General features: G+C 41.8%; 2 protein-coding genes across 4 annotated transcripts in view; one reads left to right on the top strand and one right to left on the bottom strand.

Annotated features, from left to right (window-relative positions):
- The window catches only part of abca2 (ATP-binding cassette, sub-family A (ABC1), member 2), a 72,051-nt gene extending 56,293 nt beyond the window's left edge, over positions 1-15,758 (top strand). For 2 of the 3 annotated variants that reach the window (XM_047341276.1, XM_047341275.1), the window contains 22 exons: positions 437-658; positions 1,373-1,475; positions 1,925-2,250; positions 3,808-4,021; positions 4,744-4,849; positions 4,933-5,044; positions 5,174-5,234; positions 5,474-5,648; positions 5,787-5,902; positions 6,906-7,053; positions 7,362-7,485; positions 7,881-8,013; positions 8,750-8,870; positions 10,800-10,978; positions 11,294-11,435; positions 11,685-11,819; positions 12,169-12,272; positions 12,400-12,492; positions 12,732-12,834; positions 12,939-13,076; positions 13,174-13,383; positions 13,978-15,758. In XM_047341276.1, the coding sequence (XP_047197232.1) occupies positions 437-658; positions 1,373-1,475; positions 1,925-2,250; positions 3,808-4,021; positions 4,744-4,849; positions 4,933-5,044; positions 5,174-5,234; positions 5,474-5,648; positions 5,787-5,902; positions 6,906-7,053; positions 7,362-7,485; positions 7,881-8,013; positions 8,750-8,870; positions 10,800-10,978; positions 11,294-11,435; positions 11,685-11,819; positions 12,169-12,272; positions 12,400-12,492; positions 12,732-12,834; positions 12,939-13,076; positions 13,174-13,383; positions 13,978-14,013 (3,101 nt within the window). In that variant the 3' untranslated portion in view covers positions 14,014-15,758. The remainder of the gene's footprint in view (positions 1-436; positions 659-1,372; positions 1,476-1,924; positions 2,251-3,807; positions 4,022-4,743; positions 4,850-4,932; positions 5,045-5,173; positions 5,235-5,473; positions 5,649-5,786; positions 5,903-6,905; positions 7,054-7,361; positions 7,486-7,880; positions 8,014-8,749; positions 8,871-10,799; positions 10,979-11,293; positions 11,436-11,684; positions 11,820-12,168; positions 12,273-12,399; positions 12,493-12,731; positions 12,835-12,938; positions 13,077-13,173; positions 13,384-13,977) is intronic. The other variant, XM_047341277.1, reaches the window with a different exon arrangement.
- Positions 15,759-17,017: 1,259 nt separating this feature from the next.
- Positions 17,018-20,618, bottom strand: paxx (PAXX non-homologous end joining factor). The gene is made up of 7 exons (XM_035167036.2): positions 20,404-20,618; positions 19,803-19,863; positions 19,647-19,696; positions 19,091-19,275; positions 18,909-18,959; positions 17,929-18,022; positions 17,018-17,841 (listed from the first exon to the last, which is right to left on the bottom strand). The coding sequence occupies exons 1-7, from the start codon at positions 20,505-20,507 to the stop codon at positions 17,793-17,795; spliced, it is 594 nt and encodes a 197-aa protein (XP_035022927.1). The 5' UTR covers positions 20,508-20,618; the 3' UTR covers positions 17,018-17,792.
- Positions 20,619-21,551: the final 933 nt, after the last annotated feature.

The following is a 21,551-nucleotide window of genomic DNA, read 5'->3' as shown; positions in this document are numbered from 1 at the left end:
TTTCACCTAATAAAGCACATTTCACCCATCCTCTGTCACCTTGATTGAGCTGCTGGCCCGACCCAAACCAAACAACAACAACATAACAAAACCAACCTTCAACACGTCATTGCTGTAAAACAATACAACACACAGCTCAAATAAGATTGTCTTAGTAATCTGATAATCAAACTGCAAATAATAATCAAAATACCAAAAAACGACAACTAATGTCTCAAGACTAGAAGTTTTTTAATTAAAATAATCTGGGGGTGTGGAGTAAGTAAGAAGTGAGCTTCTACTAGCATATCACTCCCAAATCTGCTACCAAACTGTCAACTGCTGACTTACACCGCGGGTAATGTAGTATCCAGGTTTGGACAAGGAAGAAGAATGCATGAATCTTTTCAGTATTTTGGCATTTTTGTTTATCATGTGATGTTTCCTTCATCTCCAGGAGATGCAGAGAACCGTTCGTCCCCAGAGCCAGAAGTCCAGGAGGGGCAGGGCAGCTTCAAGTTGGAGGGTTGGTGGTTAAAGCTGAGTCAGTTTCATGGCCTGATTGTCAAGAGGTACCACTGTGCCAAGAGGAATACCAAGGGCCTCTTCTCTCAGATCATGCTGCCTGCTTTCTTCGTCTGTGTGGCCATGACTGTGGCCTTATCTGTGCCTGAGATTGGTAAGTTTAAGAAAAAAACAGGAGAACACCTTTGTACAGCTGAGGTGTTCAATGCTGATGATAATACTGACGAAGACAGTTCACAGTTGAGCTAGTGGGGATGTCAGCTTTGTACAGAGCTGATTGCATCAATCTGCCTAATATGGGTTAATTGATTTATTCATGAATCAGTTCTCAGTTAGCTGAGTGAGAACCAACAGAGACATATAGATCAACCACTGGATTTACCCTACTATTATTTCAAAACTCCTCATGGATAATATGATAGTGCCGGAGATGTACGATTTATTATTATTAACTCCTATATATGTAATATCACACTATAAAACACTTAATCATTAGTCAAGTTCTGCAAAAGCTTACTCTATTAAAATGAAAAAATTACAATCAGAAAGATGTAGTTAAGTATAAAAATTAGAAATACATCATCATGAACAAGCCTTTTTAATGGTGCTTTATTGCATATATCACATCCATTACTGATATTATTGAGTTCTGAATCTGTGGAAATTGGCAATTTGCTACTGCAGAATTATGAAAAAAGTATTTTTAAATAACTGACATGGTTCAGTAAGCAGACGTAGATGTGCTGAATAATGAATGTATCATATTAAACAAAAAGATGAATTCTGTGTCAAACAAGTAGGAGAATAGGCTGCTTAAACCTTTCAACACTAACTGGTGGATGCACATTTCATTTGTCTTGTTTTACAGGAGATCTGCCTCCACTGATCTTGTCCCCATCTCAGTATCATAACTATACCCAACCAAGAGGCAACTTTATTCCCCATGCCAATGAAGACAGACCCCAGTACAGGTGAGAAGACAGCTTTACTGTTTGATTTCTATCCAACACAGTGTCTTTGATTGCTTTCATTATATTAATTAGTTAATGGTAGAAGGTTTTGAAGACAAATTAAAAACTAAGAGCGCAACTTCACAACCACCAACAAAATAGTTGGTGACAGATCAGCACAGTTTTAGAAGTCGATGTGCAAAATCACCAGTTGTACTGTTTACGTCAGGAAAATCCAGCAGGTCTGTACAGTCTGAGTTCCCTGGTGTGCCCTCTAGAGGTAGCCTAGAGTGACACATGTTGGGAATAATCATGTTCATGATGCATCTGATAAACTGTTACATTCACTGCTACATTCAGACTTTAACAATGTGCAATGCATGCAGTAATGTGAGTGTGGTATATGTATTATTTATAAAGAACACTATGTTTACTACAATCTGAGAGTAGCATCTTTGTCTTCCCATCAGGAGTAAGCTGTTTCCAGACGCCAGTCCACAGAAGATCATCAACACCCTCCATCTGCCCTCGGGCGTGGGAGCTACCTGCGTCCTCAAAACCCCCTTTAACAGCACCCTGGACCAACTGGCCCAGACCCTCAACCCCAGCGCCAACAACTCCAAGACCCTGGCCGCCCGCTACTTTGACTCCATGTGTCTGGACTCCTTCACGCAGGGGGTCCCGCTCTCCAACTTTGTACCCCCTCCTCCTTCCCCGGCACCTTCAGATGACCCAGACCCTCGCTTCGAGGACGGACTGTGGAACTTCACCGTTGCCCCTCCAACCACGGTCCATGGTGAGTCTATCTAATCATGTGACCCTCTTAAATATTAGGTTAATAGCTTGAGTCTTTGGAAAACTGCTGGTCTCCTGGGATATTCAAGAAGAAAGGTACTTTTTACTCAGAATGGAGTAAACAGCAGTTCTGTGATGAAGAGAGGGGTTAGAGGGGAAAGGTCAGACTGGACGGAGCTGACAGAAAAGCTACAGTCACTCAAATAATCACTCTTTACAACTGTGATGAGCAGAGAAGTTTTTGAGAACACCTCCAACCATGAGGTGGATGATCTACAACAGCAGAGATCAGGTCAGGTTCCATTTCTGTCAGCCAAGAACAGAAGTCTGAGGCTGCAGTGGACACCTCACCTCAGCCCCGGCTGCTGGGGATTGTGGTATTAACTTAACACACCCACAAGTATGCAAGGGTACATGTTTTAACTAGCTGTATACTCTCCAATTAAGCCTTAATTATACTACACACAGCTGCATAGTAATGGACATGTAGTTGTTCTTACTATAATTCCAAGTCCACTTGGAGTCTGCTAAGAGGAGTTGGTGCCCTTGTAGTGTAGGAGCTTTGAGGACAAAACAAATAGACTTTCTGATGACATAATTTACAATACAGAGACCTCAATGGACCGTGATGCATTCACAGATACAGTAGAAGTATAATGCTGATTTCAAATTATGTGGTGTCAGTCTTAAAGGATGCATTATTGAGGCTAAATGGTGCGGGGAATGTTTTCTTGACACACTTTGGGCATTAACACCTATCAGTCATGGTTCGAATGTAACAGTCTTGTATTGTTCCTGACCATGTTCATCCCTGTATGGCCCCAGTTCACCATCTTCTAATGGCTACTACCTGCAGGAGGATGCTCTGTGTCACAAAGTAAAAGTCTCAAACTGGTTTCATGATCATGACAGCGAGTTCAGAGAAACTCAGATTTGAATCCTTGCCACCAAGAACCAAGTCTGTCTGATGGCGAAGGGAGGAACTATTCAGTTTTAATGTGGTGTTCCTAATTAAGTGCTTAACTATTTCAATTATTCCCTTTCACGTTCAGCGTATTTTAAATTGAAGAATGTGTTTGGATTGTTTTTTACAGCAAGATCTGCTTGTATTTTTTCCGGTCTACACTGTTGTATTACCCATAACACAGTAGAAGGTAGAGCCAGTCGTCCACTAACCAGAAAGTCGACAGTTCGATCCCCATCTCCCCCATTCAGCATGGTGAAGTGTTGTTGGGCAAGATACTGAACCCTAAATTGCCCCTGACGACTGTGCAGGCAGTGTGTGAGTGCTGTGTGACAGAGACAGTGCTGCACATAGATGCACTGTATGAATGTATGTATGAATGGGGGAATGGCAAAACTGTATTGTAAAGCCTTTACGGTGGCCATCAAGACTAGAATGTTGTAAAGGTGCTAAATAAATACAAACCATTTACCATTTATAACAAGAAAAGCACAGATGTATTAAATAACATTAATGATGGCTGCATTCCATTTAGGGGAGGGTACATTATGTGCAGACCCATTGGAATAATACCCCTCTCTATTGTTTTCTCAGAGCCTGTGACATCCCCTCCCACCCTCCCATTATCCATCCATGAACCAGTGCGTTGCACCTGCTCCATGCAGGGCACAGGCTTCTCTTGCCCCAGTGGGGTGGGAGGACGGCCCCCCCTCATGAAGGTGGTGACAGGGGACATCCTGGTGGACATCACAGGCCGCAACGTCTCTGAGTATCTGCTCTTCACGTCGGACAGACTGCGCCTGCACAGGTAGAACTGCTATGGGAACATTTCATTCAGTAAGAACCATTTGAAATGAAATACTGAGAACTTGAAGAGTTTGAAAGTACGTACTTACTTTTAGCTGTCACTCTGAAATTCTTTACCTCAGTGATTGTGTCCTTAGCTGGACAACCACTTCTAGTGAGAGGAGCAACCAAACTTAACTGTCTCCACTTACAGACACTACTTGGTAAACCTTTCCAGCTATATGGAAAGACATGGTTTACATCAGAACGTTTTCAAACCCACACTGTGAAGTTTTAAATTATATTGATATTATGGACAACATCAAAAAGATTTGTTTGCTCATTATTGTGAATTAAGTATTGTCAGACAAAATTATACATAAATGCAGTAAATGTGATTTAACTGCTGTTGCACTGACTGTGTAGAGAGTTCAGCATCCTGCATAATAGATACTGTTAATATTGCAAATGTAGATCAGGAAATATTTGATAATGGATAATTTTTCACTTTCTTTAACATTGAGAGATTTTTCAAGATTTTTGTTGATTTCTCAGAGTAATTCATTGATGTTTCTGAGTGTGCGCATTTTGGTCCAGATACAAATAAAAATCTGGATCTAGTGAATTTAATTTGGGCCTTGGCGTAGGTATGGACTCTACTGAGTGACATTGAAGTTGAATCGCTTGCTCTAGTCTCTACTTATATTTATTATTTATTTAGTTCACTGACTTTCCTCTCGATAGATATGGTGGTTTAACAGTGGGGAACATCCAGAAATCAATCCCAGCATCCTTTGGGGTGAAGATACCTCCAATGGTTCGCAAGATAGCAGTCCGCAGATCAGCTCAGGTAAGTTGGCGCTCTCCGAGTGCGACGAGACGTTCACAAACACAGTAGAAATGGTGGCTGACAGAGCGACGTCCTGTGTTCAGGTTCTTTACAACAACAAAGGTTACCACAGCATGCCCACGTATCTGAACGTCCTCAACAACGCCATCCTACGCGCCAACCTACCGGCATCCAAGGGCAACCCATCTGCCTATGGTAATCACATACCAGTCCGATAATCATACAAACAGTGAAGTTAACTGAAGCTGATATTACCATCTACACAAATGAGGTTGTTGTGATGTGTTTAGTGTTTATGTGTTGTGTGTTTAATGTGTTTTGCAGGTATCACCCTGACAAACCACCCAATGAATCGAACCAGTGCCAGCCTGTCTTTGGACTACTTGTAAGTTGCTCAGCAGCACTAGTATTAAAAAATAATAAGAAATAATATAAAGAGGGACTTGAGGGCTTATTCTTATAGTTTTGACCTTTATTACTAGTGCTAATATTAATGATGCTAATAGCCACAGTTAATGATTGATATGCAGGAACACCACCAGGTGTCTCTGGATTTTAGACAATTTCCAGGATAGTTGAACTTATCTCTAATTCCCTCTCCTCTCCACTCCTCTGTATATCCAGGCTGCAGGGGACTGATGTGGTGATCGCTATCTTCATCATTGTGGCCATGTCTTTTGTGCCAGCCAGCTTTGTGGTTTTCCTGGTCGCAGAGAAATCCACAAAGGCCAAACACCTGCAGTTTGTCAGTGGCTGTGACCCTGTCATCTACTGGCTGGCTAACTACATATGGGACATGGTGAGGACATGTGTTGCACTGCAGCTACTAATAGAGGGTTGTGGATGTATGGGTGAACTATTCAGTCTTCTTCAGTCATACTGTAAATATCGCCGTCTCTCCAGGTCTGAACATGTTCTTTTCCCTGTGTCTCCTCAGCTGAATTACCTGGTACCTGCCACATGCTGCGTTATCATTCTGTTTGTGTTCGACCTGCCAGCCTACACCTCGCCGACTAACTTCCCTGCAGTCCTCTCCCTCTTTCTACTCTATGGGTGAGACACACGCACACCCACACACACACACAAACGTGCACACACACTCGTGCTATTTTTTTTTTTTACCTTTCACTTATGAGGCATTGTAGACTGTCTGAAGCTTCTGATCTAATTTCTCATATATTGTATTAATGGTTTATAATTATTTACTTTATTTGACATTAAAAGTCAACAGGATACCAGAGGTGCCCAGATTTCCAGTCCACCCTTCTTTATCCACTGTATAAAAGGCAGATAACAGGCCTCTACTTTCCACTGAAACAATGGCTTCTTTGAAAACAGCTAACAGTGTACAGTGAATTATCCACTGTAACAGGGAGAGTTTTTTTCAAAAGCAATTAGCAGCACAAGCTAAATTCCAGTGAGCTTCATTGTATTGGTGTTTAGGCAGAATTTGTATTAAACGATATCTCCGAGCAAATACTAGGAAAATGAAAACTTATTATCATTATAGAATTATATCATAGAATGAGTAAATTGAGCCTTTGATTACATTTTGAGAATAATTTCCAGAGTAATATTTTACCTCAAATGTTGCATAAGTTCTTCTTGCTGTCATATTCCTCTTGTTGTAAATACAGCGTGTGTCCATAGTGCTGTAATATGCTGAAGGGAGGAGGGTTACACACCACAGTAACGTGTGGTTACATTGTGTGAAAACACACATGGCAAAGATAAAAGTTCCAAACAAGTAAAACTGAAAGGTCTTTGAACGTTCACGACACGTTTTTCATGTAGAAAATGAACTGAGCTGAGTTCATGCTTTGTCTTCATTCTGATGTTCAGTATGTGACCTAGAAAAACAGCAGCAGTGCTGGCTGTGGCTGGCTGTGAATACAAAATCATCTGTTCAGGATGCAGCTTCACACAACTCTGTAGGTGCAAATTAACTTATTGCATCTTCGTGTTTTTGCTCTGACCTGAAAAACATCACCAAGTCTCCAGCTCCGTCCTTCCTTTCATGTCCTGAAGCTTTGGACCATTTTGTTTAACCTTCCAGGTGGTCCATCACTCCCATCATGTACCCAGCATCCTTCTGGTTCGAGGTTCCCAGCACAGCCTATGTGTTCCTCATAGTCATCAATCTCTTCATAGGCATCACTGCAACTGTTGCCACCTTCCTCCTCCAGCTCTTTGAGCATGACAAGGTCAGTTTGACTCCTGATGTTATAACATCACATCCTGCAGTGGGCCAAACGCATTCTGAGGTTTAAACCCCTAATGTCAAACTTCACCTGTTTATTCTCAAACTACAGCTACAGTAATGATTTGATGGTACAGTCAGACACCTCTTCCACATATTTAGGAGAACATGGGTTAATTGAGGGAAATATGTCTCTCATTAGGTCTAAATGGGGTATTGTGTGAAATGATCTGTTTTCATCTGTACTGTAAAAGCATCTAATGTGGCCTTTTGGTGTTTCTGAATTTATTCCTTTGTTATTTTGTCGTCCAGGATCTGAAAAAAGTTAACAGTTACCTGAAGACCTGTTTTCTCATCTTCCCCAACTACAACCTTGGCCATGGCCTGATGGAGATGGCTTACAACGAGTACATCAACGAATACTACGCTAAAATAGGTACATTAATCACAGAGCAGCCTCACACAGGATTTCCCACTGTACCACATGTTTAATTAATAATATCATTCTAACAATCTAACAAAAAATGTGCATGACAGTACAGATTACACAGCAGTAATCACAGTACAGATATACTGAAGCACAACACAAAGACAGAGCAATACCCCAATGTTGGGGGTGTTGCATATGACTACTGTTGATTAAGGTGCTGAGTGTGCACCCATATGTAGAGGAAGATGTCACCCAGTGCAAAAGTGTGGCTCAATGCTGTGTTAACACTATACTTTCATTCATTGTTACTTCTTGTATTGTTTTGCCTGTTATAAGTTTCAGAGAGAATCTTTAGAGATGAATGTAAGAAGATATAAGTTCCTGGGAATGTGTGATTTCAGGCCAGTTTGACAAGATGAAGTCACCGTTCGAGTGGGACATTGTGACTCGAGGTCTCGTTGCCATGACGATTGAAGGCTTTGTTGGCTTCCTTATCACCATCCTCTGCCAGTACAACTTCCTCAGAAAACCCCCGTGAGTGATGTGTGATTCTGTTATCTGTGTGAGGCATCAGGTCTCACTGGCGCTCCCTCAGAATTATAGAGCCCTTTCCTCTCAAGCTGCCATTGTACAGTCATCAGTTATCCATCACACAGACGGCTGTAGAGACAGAAACCAACAATGACTTATATCAACATGGAAAAGTCAATTTGTTGCTCACTTAAATTATTGTCTCTACTTACGTATATGCCATCTGCATCAACATCGGTGTAGTAATATGATTAATGTGATTTTTTAAATTGTTTATATAGACAGAAAAATAATTATTTAACATGTACTTCCCACTGTTACACATGCAGCTTTTAATTTGACTGAGTTTAAACTATTTCTTCATATATTAACCGTATAACACAGTTGATGCTTTAAGTGTTACTTTTGGTACAGGGCATCAATTTAACATAGAAAATGAGGAAGTCTAGACAATTGCTGACAACCTAAAATAAGCCCTCTCTAATGTAAATCCAATCAGGAATATTTTAGTACACTGTAACTACAGAGAAACTGGTTTTAGTTTTGTCACCTGCTACATTTTAGGTCCAGAGGATGGTGCAACCAGCTCATACTGCTCTATTATTTAATAAATGTAGGTTAGAGGTACAGTGGAGATAAGAAAAACTGAAGTAATGTGTGTGTGTGTGTGTGTGTGTGTGTGTGTGTGTGTGTGTGTGTGTGTGTGTGTGTGTGTGTGTGTGTGTGTGTGTGTGACCAGGAGGGTGCCAGTCAGCTGTCAGCCTATTGACGATGATGATGTAGACGTGGCCTGTGAGAGACGAAGAGTGCTTCGAGGAGATGCCGATAACGACATGCTGAAGATTGAGAACCTGACGAAGGTACAAAACAGTCAGCTCATTAGAAAAGAGTTCTGTAATAGAAGTTGCAAATTACATACCAATTTGTAAACAACAACAGATTATGTGTTCAGTTATGCAAGTACAGCAAATTAACCTCCCAGTGAAAATGGTTGTTTTACATGGGTGGCATTTAATTATTCTCAAAATTTGCACTCATAAAATCAACGCCCATGCATGTGCAAGTGCACAGAACAGTATCTGCAAATGCGAAACCAGACTCAAGTGCACAACTGTGGTTCTGCTGGCACGGGGCTGAGAGGAGTGTGAACTCGCTCCTCCCTACCTGCTCAACACAAGCTGCCAAATGCCCGTGCTCGCCAAACCCTAGTTGTGCACACAGTGCAGAAATGCTTGCTCGTGAGTATGGTTTTGCGCTCACGGATACTGTTCTGTGCACATGTATCATATGGGCCCGTGGGCGTAGTTTGGCGAATTTTGAGACTAAATAAACACGATAAAATAAACACTACATGGTTTGTAGTTTGGGAGTTATAACTTAGTAAAACAGTGGTATGCTCCTTTAAAGGGGACATAGCATGCCCATTTTACCACAAGTTGATATGGTTCCTTGGGGTCTTAATGAAATGTCTGTAACATACTTTGGTCAAAATACCACAAGGATCATTTAAAACAGCACCCTTTTTACCCTGTATAAAACAGCCCTCCACAGAGTGACCTGTTTTGAGTGCCTGTTCCTTTAAATGCTAATGAGCCAGCTCCCCCCTCCCCCCTCTCCCCCCATGATTTTAAACGATATAAATTACATATTTTATATGATATAAATTATCAAATATGCATCCCATACTTTGTATTCCCCTTGTTGTCCTGGAGTTTTAATTTTCCCAATCACATAATTAAATGTCCCCCTCTGCCCATCCACTACAAGCACACAAGCAGACAGACAGAGAGAGAAAGAGAGGTGGGTGGGGGCTATGAAGACCATCATTTACCCCGAACCCCGACATTCAACGGGTACAACAACAAGCGGAGAAAGCAGAATCGCGGGCTGACCTTATATATACAGTCTATGGGGCTGACCAGCGGAGAAATGCTCGTCCCGTGAACAGCCAGGCGGCTGCGCGCGCCGGTGTACCGCGCCATGTACCGGCGGAACTACTGTAACCCGGCATACAGTAGAGCTGAACACTGCGGAAGTCTTCCACACAGCTGGCAGTGTGGAAGACCATGCAGGGCAGCGCAGCGCCCTTCTCAAGCACGCAGCCGCCTGGCTGTTCACACGGGACGAGCATTTCTCCGCTGGTCAGCCCCATAGACTGTATATATAAGGTCAGCCCGCGATTCTGCTTTCTCCGCTTGTTGTTGTACCCGTTGAATGTCGGGGTTCGGGGGTTACAGTAGCGCTGAACACTGCGGAAGTCTTCCACACTGCTGGCTGCGTGGCGCTGACACAAATTCCAGCTCACGCACGGGAGAGCGAGCGGTCGCTCCCGAGCAGCTGCTGCAGCCTCCCAGTCCCAACGATCCAGACAAATGCCACATGTGAGTGAATCGCGGGCTGACCAGCGGAGAAGTGCTCGTCCCGTGTGAACAGCCCGGCTGCGTGCTTGGGAACGGCGCTGCGCTGCCTCGCAGCTCGCTGCCTCCGGTGTAAACCCGAAGTAACGAGTGTGGGGGACGGGGGATGAGACCATGTAGGGGTGGGCCAAGACCATGTAGGAGACTTCCAGTTCCTTGTTACGACACAATACCCAGGAAGCGCAATCGAGTCGCTCAAGCATGACGTTTCTGACTTAGAGGAACTATAACAAAACGCGCGAGTGTTTTTTCCCCAGAGTTTTTGGGTTGGTAGACATGCCAGATACCCACATTAACCTGTAGAAGCAGTAACAAAGTGGAATTTGCATGCTATGTCCCCTTTAATGTGTACGTTCCATGGATCTCCCTCAGGTGTATAAATCCAGGAAGATGGGTCGTATCCTGGCAGTGGACCGGCTGTGTCTGGGCGTCCGGCCTGGAGAGTGCTTTGGACTGCTGGGTGTGAATGGAGCCGGGAAGACCACCACGTTCAAGATGCTGACGGGAGATGAGTGCACCACTGGAGGGGAGGCATTCATCAACGGAAACAGGTCAGTGCCAGCAGAATCACCATTTACCTTTAGTGCAAAGAAAAGACTGATTCGTCAGACCGGGGTTAGAGAATTTAACTAACAATCATCAGCTAGAAAAATAACAAATATATAATGACACCTGTCTTTAGGAGGTCCAGCTACCCAGAGTCAAAACCGGGGCATAAAATCAAGTCAAATACATAATTTCACTCATAAACTCATGAACATGCATCAGACTGGTTTATGGAGTTCAGAAATCAATGATGTTTGTTCATCTTCGTGTGTGTGTGTGTGTGTGTGTGTGTGTGTGTGTGTGTGTGTGTGTGTGTGCAGTATCCTGCGGGACCTGTTACATGTGCAGCAGAGTGTTGGCTACTGTCCACAGTTTGATGCCCTGTTTGATGACCTGACAGCCAGGGAACATCTGGAGCTCTACACTCGGCTTCGTGGCATTCCCTGGAAGGACCAGGATAGGGTAGATCTCTCACACACACACACACACACACACACACACACACACACACACACACACACACACACACACACACACACACACACACACACACACACACACACACACACACACACTACTCTCTTCCTGTGCTAGTGAGTACCACAATTTAAGGAATGTATGAAGTAATGCAATTTGTTTACCTCCATCCCCTCTTGTCTGTGATCAGTTAAATCTCCATCGCAGACTGACATTACCCTTTACCCCCTCTAGGTGGTGCAGTGGGCATTAGAAAAGTTGGAGCTGTCAAAATACGCAGACAAGCCTGCCTGTACTTACAGTGGAGGAAACAAACGCAAGCTTTCCACTGCCATTGCTCTGATTGGATACCCCTCACTCATCTTCCTGGTAAGAGGTTGGAATGGAGGCCTTATATGATTAATTCATGTTAGCTCAATTTCACCACTCTTAAATGTTCTCATTATATATTGACTCACCACAGAATCTCCCCATGTAGACTTCTAGTGTGTTATGGTATTTACTTTGTTTCATTTGCTTATCACTTGTGGAGGCCATCATATTACATTGTTATCCACTTATTATTACAATTTAGTCTCCTTGTTATTAGTCATTATTGCCTCTTAATAATTGTTACTACTTTTTGAATCTGGGAAATGTTTGGTAGAGGAGCAACAGGAACTGTAATTATTTCTCACCAGCGTGTAAGTTTCCAAACTGTACTCTGTGGGTTTTTCAGGATGAGCCCACAACTGGGATGGACCCAAAGGCCCGAAGGTTCCTCTGGAATTTAATCCTGGACATCATCAAGAGCGGACGCTCAGTAGTGCTGACGTCACACAGGTGAGACACCTCAGCTCTCACATGCAGCAGGACATCTGTCCAAATACTTTTTTACCGCTGTGACTTATTTTCACTTCTTTTTTCTGCATAGTTTACTAAATATGTTTTTTCATGCTGTCCTCTGCAGTATGGAGGAGTGTGAGGCTTTGTGCACCAGACTGGGTATTATGGTGAATGGCAGGTTTAAATGCCTGGGCAGCATCCAGCACCTCAAGAACAGGTCAGGAGGATAAAGATCCACCTTTAGTATATACTGTATATATAATATATATATATATTTTATCATTTGATGTGAGCGTCCTCCTGTTTCTCTCAACTGTCTGTTGTGATCTTTTACACACACTAGCTTCTGCTATATGTTATGTGATACTACTGTGATACTGCTTTGCTACTGTTGTGACTTCAAAAATCCAAATGAAATGTAAGGGGGAAAAGTCACGTTTTGTGATCATGTTCCAGGTTTGGTGATGGTTACATGATCACAGTGAGGACCAAGAGCAGCTCCAGCGTGAAGGAGGTGGTTCGATTCTTCAACAGAAACTTCCCTGAGGCTGTGCTGAAGGTAGACTAAAGTGAAGAAGTATTCCACCAGGACCTCCTGTATATATATATATATATATATACACTTTGTCTCAGATATGAAGTCATCTGTTGTCATGTCTGCAGGAGCGTCACCACACCAAGGTCCAGTACCAGCTGAAGTCGGAGTGGATCTCTCTGGCTCAAGTCTTCAGTAAGATGGAGCAGGTGGTGGAGGTGCTGGGTATCGAGGACTACTCTGTCAGTCAGACCACTCTGGATAATGTGAGTCTATGTGAATGCTCTGGCTCAGCCACACGCAAGCCTCCAACAAGAAACCATGGAGTGAATAAATAAATAACCCTCTTCTTCCTCTGCCCAGGTGTTTGTCAACTTTGCAAAGAAGCAGAGTGACAACTTAGAGCAGCAGGAGGTGCTGCCCCCAGGTGGTGCACAGTCGCCCCTGCAGCACATCTTAAACCTGCTGAAGTCTCGGCCGGCCAACACAGAGCTCAATGCTCTGATCAGCGAGGCGCCGGAGGAGCTGGAGAGCGACGATGATGAAGGACTGATCAGCTTTGAAGAGGAAAGGGTGAGTGGATTATGTATTATTTTATTATTCATTCATGATTCATACCACTTATCCTTTGAGGGTTGTTGAAGGGCTGGAGCCAATCCCAGGTGACAATGGGCAAGAGGTGGGGTACACCCTGGTGAGGTCATCAGGGCTCACAGGATCAACATACAGAGACAAACTATGTCTAACTAAACTGCTATGAAGGAAGATTTGACCAATTTAAGAAAAGTGTCAATCATTATGTATCAGTTTTGATATTGTGGCTACAAGCAAATCAACAAACTGACATTTAAAAGTGTAAATATTTGATTAATTGATAAACTGTAGAGGTCGGAGGACATCAGCTGCGTAGGCAGTCCTTTGCACCTCCAAATGTGTGATTGGATCTCAGGACGCATTGAGGAGCCATTTGGGTGCGTTCAGACCTGTACTCAGAGCTGGCCACTTGGGATGACATCACGCAGGACTGATTTAAATACCTGGTTCGAACAGGGCCATTGACTTCTCCAGACATAGATGACATTTGCTTTCACAGACCCAGTTGTACTTCTAGATAAACTTTGATATGTAAAATTGTTGGTTTTTTGTGTGTGTGTGTGTGTGTGGCAGGTGCAGCTCTCCTTCAACACAGACACTCTCTGTTGAAATAAGCCACTAACAGAGCAGAGAGTCGAGGGGAATAAGTGGAGAAGGAAGCTCCAGACCCATCTGTGTCTGAGCTCTGAGGCCTGGAGAGACAATGCAGCTGCTGATTTAACCCTGAGGAGGACCAACACTCTCTGCACTATGGAACACGGGACCAGTAGTTCAGTATTTTAGCCTCAAATGTCCAGGAGGAGCTGAGGTAGTTTGGGGTCAGATCACATGAAGCGCAGGGAGAGATCCAGCAGCAGCGGCCGAGCATTTGGACTGAACACTTAATCCTGGAATGTTTCCATATTCATTGTTTCTGAGAATGTATCTCACTGATGGATACAGTAGGTTAGCTGCCTTTGCTAGCGACTGGTAATATGTTAAAAACCAGCACAGGCTCCTCTGAGTTGGTTGAACACGCTCCTTGCCAATAGGCTTCATGTAACCAGAGCGGGCCCTTGTTGCTTTACCAAACTAGACCTGTCTTAAGAGCATGCTGTGATGAAGCTGATTCCCAGTGGTAATGTAATACAGTCTATTTTTCTGTGGCAAGAAGAAGAATGATTTATTTTGGATATCGAAGCAGCTACAGAGGCGTGTGAATTATTTTGCAATAACAGAGGATTTGGTGAAAAGCACCTTGGGTGTGTGAGCTGTTTTTCCTTTTCTGTGAAGGTCATGTCAGAGACACAGGGGGATGTACGTGGAGTGGTGATTGTCCGGATGCTGCCTCCCTTCTAACCACTCGTTTTGACACTGTAATATTTGGTCTCTTTCATCTGAATGCTCTCTTTTGTGCTTTTAACATATCATTATGTTGTGGATTCTACCAAGAAGATCCTCTATAAACCGGGCACAGTGTAATTATAGTAACTCCATTTCATTCACGGTTATCAGTGTCCTAACAGATTGAAGCTGAAGTGAACTCTGCTCCTGTTCCCCGACAATGACTGCACTACCATCACTGTGATAATGAAGACGACTCTCAGATCAGATGGTGTTAACTCAAGTACAGGACGTGTTTTATGATTTGCAGACGATCTTGTCATTTATTTATGGAATTTGGCCTCAAAATGTGCCAAATATCCACATATACAAAACCATGGATGTTTTTCTGACCTTAAGTTGGCATGTAGTTTTAACTGCTCTCTCTCTCTCTCATGAGTTTTGTGATAACTGAGTTGTAAAATGTCCTGTCATTTACTGTTTCATTACTTCTCTCACAGCTAAGTGCAGTCATGTTTTTGGTGATTATGGCTTTTTTTCCCCCCTAAATGGACGGGTTATCATTAAAACAAGAAAAAGTGATTGTGATTTTTTTCTTCTCTGAGACTGTAAACTGGAGGGACGTAAATAGTTGAATGAATTATTATATAACCAACTGTCCATACAAGAAAACATATTTAAGACCATAGCACTGATTCTTGTGAAGTTAAACCTCAGCGGGAAGTTAAAGAAAAATCTAAAGAAAGTCAAAGTTTGGAAGTTGTTTTCACTGAAATGACAAAAGAGAAGAATCAGAGATCAGTCTAATAACAGAAACAAACAGTCATACAATGAAGAGGTAACTCATGTCACCAGCAACCACTGGAGTTAGGTGCAATCATAGATAATAATATTTCAAATATATATGTGTTACTTTTTTCTATATTTAATATGGATGTATGACTGTAATATTTGTTTGTCATTTGGACAAAACCTCTGAGCTTAGCGTTGAAGCTCATGTATGATTAAACATGTCTTGTTTCTGAACTCTGCTTTGTGTTGGATGGTTGTGCTTTTATTTTGTTGTGAATTAGAGAATTAGACTCAGGAACTTGTTTTACTTCTCGTTTCATCACTTGGATATTCGAGCTTCACCGTACAGGAACATTTACATGTACAGTCCAGAGACTGTTTTGTGTTCATCTGCTCTACCATCTTTAATTCACATGTTGTCAAGTATGTCTGAATATTAAATACTAAATATTTAATATATAGCTGAAAGCTCTGGCTCCTACTCTACTTTTAGAGACTTTAGGGACAACAAGTAAACCTGAGTTCTGGGAGCGCAGTGCTCTAGTGGGGTGATGTGGTACAATGAGCTCTTTAAGGTATGATGCTGCCATGTTATTTAGAGCCTGCAGGATACTAGAGCAGGAAACTGGAAGCTGAGTTCTCTACCTACAGGACCTTCTTGCTTTGAGGTGACCACCATGCCACCCTTGCTTGATCATAATGCCATATTTCTTTTGACCTTGTAGCCACATATAAAAGAGGCCGTCTCGTCAGTGCACATAATGTTTTCAATGTTTTTTTAATCATATAAAATATTATTTTCTTAAATATTATAGATTAATTGTACTTACTATATTCTTCAAGTATCTGTACTTGACTGAAGTAGATTTATTTTTCAGGTACTCCACAAAATATGTCAGCAAATATATGTACTTTCTACTCTACTGTATTTTATACCATGCCTGGCACTGTTCACATTGTTTTTAATGTTTTTTTTAAATAATTAGTAATGAGAGGGGAATTGGTTCTCAGATCCAATCAGAGCAGGCAGGTAACATTAGGTAACATCACTTTTACTTTTAGCCCATATTTTAAAGCTCTCCAGGCTCTCCTACTGTATATTCAGATAAGACTGAGGCGCTCTGGTCCAGTCCAGTCTAGGCTTTCACCTAAACATAGATTAACTTCGGTCGCCTCTGTCCGTGGCAGATGTTGAGATCAGAATTCAGGCCTTTGGGTACATGATCAGTAAACATTGTTCTCAAATCTTTAAAACGGCTCATACACTAAAGAACAAAGCTGAGTCCTGATCGATATCACTATCACTTTTAGTTAGATTAAAGTCTATTACCTAGACATTTTTAACTAATTTAATTATAACATAGTCCATATTCATGGTAGATGCCATGTGAGAACATCATGCTATAGCTACTGTTTTTAGTTATAAACTGTAGTACCGTGTCATGCACACACATGCCCAACACTCATGGGTTTACACCAAAATGTTCAACTGCAGTGCTCAAACAATGTATTTTTTATTTATTTATTTCAGTACAACATGACAGATTATTTTACTACTCTTAAACAAAATAATTTAGTAATTAACAGAACAAAAGAAGTTGGCAAATATCACCAGTTACAAAAAAAGTTCATTTCCTGAAGTTTTTCATAATTATGGAGCCAGAAGAAATGAAGAAGATGCTGTCCGCTGTGAACGCCTCTACACAATATTTTGTCTGTCAAGAGATGTCTCGGTCACATTTCAACACTCTGACCTGTGTAGCTGAGAGGAATGTTAAAATACAGTTAAAACATTTGTTTACCAGAATTAAAAACACATTTCATGATCAAAATCTCACATAATTGTTTGCAATAACAGAGGATTTAGGGAAAAGCACCTTGGGCATATGAGCTGTTTGTCTTTTCTTTGTCAGAGACACAGGGGAATGTACGTGTTTGGTTATTGTCCGGACGGTGCCTCCCTTCTAACCACTTGTTTTGACACTGTAATATTTGGTCTTTATGTTGAGAATGATTTCTACAATACTATTTGTTTTACACAGTCAGAGCTAACAACTTGTTCTTGATTTCATTTCCAGATTAAATATCATAGGAGTTACTGCATCATTCAGGAAGGAGACCTGATAATATAAAAACACTGTTGTCATTGTGACTGGTATCATATTTCATAAAAGTAGTACAGCAGCTGTACTGATTTAAAAAAAACATCCTAATGTTGAGTGAATGAATAGTGCAGCAGCAGTGTGAGAACAGGATCTGACTGATCAACAGGATCAGTCGTCGTCTGCTTCATCGAAGGCCACGCCAGTCGCTTGCATCTTTCTGCAAAACACATGAACAGTTGTTGCTTTCCCGTCACAGAGAGAGTCATGGGGCTACTGGTGTGAGTTGATGGGAGATAAACTGTACTTTTTAGTTCCTGGGTTGATGAGTGAAGCCCCTGGAGCTCGTCTCTTCACCGTCACTGATGGACCACAGTTCTGCTGCTGCCGGGGCTCAAACTCTGAAGAAGAAAAAAAGACCATCTCCTTAACTTGAATGAACTGAGCTGCTGTCAACACCATTAACAACAACTCACCATATTTATAACATGGCTACTGACAATCCTGGATTCTGATTAGTAATAAGCTGTAGACAAACTTTTACTAACTGTGGTTAAAACCGGGGTTAAAATGCGTGAATGAATGGGTTTTAGTTTGATTGTGTGTGGCATTTTGTTGGTGACGGTACAACTGGGATATTATACCCTTCAAGCGTTTATGTTCCATGATTCACTCGAGGCTATTATCAGCTTAGTATTTGTTGTTATTATCGCCCACGTGATCTATTAGTGATATAAGTTTGTCTATGTAGTCCACTAACTGTTTAAGTCCTAATGAGAACTGATTTAATTTAACCTTGTTGGGTTTCTCTATAATTTTTTAGATCTTGACCTTCTGTGTAAAATGCCTTGAGATAATGTATATTATGATTTGGCACTTTACAAATAAAATTGAATTGAAGTTAAATGATTTTGTATCCCTGCTCAAGAATGGACTTTTCCTCTATATACCTGCTGTTAGCACTTTTCCAATGATTGTGTATGGGGTAAAATTGTGAAAATACTCAAATCCTGCTCTCAGCTGTCTATAATTACAGCAGTGTACATATATAATCTAATAAATAGATGAGTAAAATATCATAATATACATTATCTCAAGGCACTTTACGTAGAAGGTCAAGACCTTAAAAATATAGGGAAACCCGACAGTTCCCACAATGAGCAACGCTTTGGAGAGAAGAAACTGCCTCTTTAACTGGAAGAAACCTCCAGCAGAACCAGACTCAGTGTGTGCCTTGTCAATGCGCCCATCTGCCTCGACTGGACACAGCTTTAAAAACATACGTACCTGTGTGATTCCTCTGATGATTTTTTAGTGGACTGAGTGCCGGGGTTCTCACTAGAGGGGGTGAGAAAACACATCCAGCACTGATTCCAGAGTGACCATGGGGTTCAACTCTCAAGAAGTTCTTACAAGCTCAGATCTGAAACTTTATGAAGCACCGGCAGTGAATCATAAGAACAAAGTACCTTTACTGTCAAGCTGAGTGAGGCTGTCTGCCATTCTGAACAGCAGCTCCTTCAGCTCCTCTGTAGCCTGTGGGCCCTGCAGCCTGGACAGACTCACACTCAGGTCACCTGACCCTGAGGACACCTGGAGCTCTGCCCCGGTGTCATGTACCACGACAGACACGTCCCCAGTAACACAGGCAGACCTGAGGGAAAGACGGAAGAACACTGATATCATGATTACACTGACTGACTCACTGACTCTCACACACTCACACACACACAAAGTGCTTTCACTCATTCATACAGTGCATCTATGTGTAGCACTTTCTCTATCATACGTTACTCATGAACCTCTGGCACAGCGTCTTCTGATATTTCAGCATGTGGAATGGGGAAGACTGGGATCAAACCTTGGATTTTCTGGTTAGTGGGCAATCTGCTCTGTATGCTAAGCCACAGCCGCTGATTGGAAAGCTACTCAATATGCATCACTGGCATCAATAATTCCAAAAAATTATTCACATTACACAAAAGGGTTTTTAAAAAGGAGCACATATTGCATGTATAATCTTACCTGAGTTTGAGAATATAACCCTCTGTCGATTTCAAGGCAAACTTCTGTCTCTGCACAGACAGGTAGGGTTAGAACCAGTGGCAGATCAGGAACAAGACAACACTTTCTCTGATGCTCTGTGAGAACCATGGCAGCTCAGCAGCAGGTGAAACTTACAAACTCATTCAAGGTGTCCTCTGTGTACTCTGTGCTCCAAACATCTGCAGCATCTGTCAGGCTGTAAAAACACACAGTCAGCTGACACACTGACATAAACTGCACATGTACACCGGTACGAGGTAGAATAAAGGTGAACAGCTGTTTGATTTACCCTGGACTGCATGTGTTCACATTACTGTCTCAGTACACACACTGAAAGGAAGACTTCTGACCCAGACTGCATTTAAATATTTGTAAATATTACATTTCCTGGTAAATAAGCAAATATAAATACACAGTCAGAGTACCACAGATGATTGTATTATTGATTCTGGGGGTTGCTCTTTAATTCCGCATTAATTCTACATAGTAACAATCCATTAGTTGATTGTTTTCAGCCAACATGTCGGTCCATTTCTACATCATATCAAGACTCCATGCTGATCTGAGGAATACGTCTTTGCCGCCGGCTACTAATTGAATTGAACCTTGTTCTACATGTTGACACACGTCGTTCTCCTGATAATTAGCAGGTCCAGGGTCAAACTGTCCTGTTCTAAATGGAGATTGGCTCGGAGCTGTCTCCCTTCAGTAGAAACACTCACCAGCTTTGACTCACCAGATATAAAACAGTGCATTTCTCCGGTGTGTATAACACACATACTTGGACTGGCTCTTTCCATCCAACACAGTGCAGTACGACGACGGCTTCACATCCTCCATGTTCCCTCCACTGGTCAGTCAACACGAGCTTTTAGATCTATTTACATTCAGTCTATCAACACAAGCAGGAAGCGCAACACAGAGCGCCTTCTTCTTTGGGGTTTTTATAGGTTGTTGGGTAATACCGCCACCTACTGGACCGGAAGATGGAGGAACGGTAATTATGAAGAAAAAGAAAATGACCCCATCACTGATTATATTTGTTCACAGATTTCATGTTTTCACTCTTGTCTGTGTTGTCTTCTGTGTCCCAGCTTGTCCAATGGGTCCTAACCTCAGTCTCATGCAGGATTGGTCACAGGAGTGTGATGACCCAGTCCTACTACTTCTGCCTTTCAATGCTGGCCCGCCTTTCTCATTAGCATACGGACACAGAAATACAGAAATAAATAAATGTGGAAATAAATAAATGTGGAAATATATTTAAGACATGTATTTATACATTTCTGTATTTATTGATGTATTTATTTCTGTATTCATTTATTTATTTTATTTTTTATTTATGCATTTATTTATATATTTATTTATACATTTTAAAAATTTTATTTATACTTAAGTCATGTATCGTCCTCCATACTCCAAGGCTAAACAAGGCTGTAAACACAAACATCTGTAATGCAATGTAACACTTGCAAGCTAGTTCAAACTCAGAATACACTGAAAAGTCTTTACCTTCTCTTCTCTTATCAGTAAATATCCAGTGCAACCTTCTCCTAATGATGGGGTACACTGGCATTGTAAGTGCTGTGTTCAGTCATAATCAATTCAATGTGTGTTACCTGAATTAATTAAGGATGAATTGTATGTGAATGGGTTTAACATCCACAAAAGTATATACTCTTATTATTGGTAAACAGTAGCAATTTGCTTGTGGATAAACAAAGTGGCAGGGGAAGAAGACAACACAATTTGGATCTCTCAGTTTAATCTGAATATGTTTAATCAGATCAAAACCTGAAAGATAGATTACAGGACATTGAGAAAACCACACATGGAGATGTGTGCAAGCTGCCTGTACCAACCAAAGGTCTCAGGCCTGATGAC

This window comes from Hippoglossus stenolepis, chromosome 9 (genome assembly GCF_022539355.2).
Source record: "Hippoglossus stenolepis isolate QCI-W04-F060 chromosome 9, HSTE1.2, whole genome shotgun sequence".
In the NCBI taxonomy this organism is placed as follows: Eukaryota; Metazoa; Chordata; class Actinopteri; order Pleuronectiformes; family Pleuronectidae; genus Hippoglossus; species Hippoglossus stenolepis.
The sequence above is the reverse complement of the archived record's forward strand: the minus strand, read 5'-3'. Positions and strand labels throughout refer to the sequence as shown.

Bases quoted from the DNA above. Each gene is read 5' to 3' on its own strand.
- paxx (XM_035167036.2), bottom strand. From the start codon at position 20,507: ATGGAGGATGTGAAGCCGTCGTCGTACTGCACTGTGTTGGATGGAAAG. The intron at 19,276-19,646 runs GTAAGATTATAC...TCTTTCCCTCAG, and splicing joins GGTTATATTCTCAAACTCAG to GTCTGCCTGTGTTACTGGGG. The intron at 17,842-17,928 runs GTACAGTTTATC...TGTGTTTTGCAG, and splicing joins ATCAACCCAGGAACTAAAAA to AAAGATGCAAGCGACTGGCG.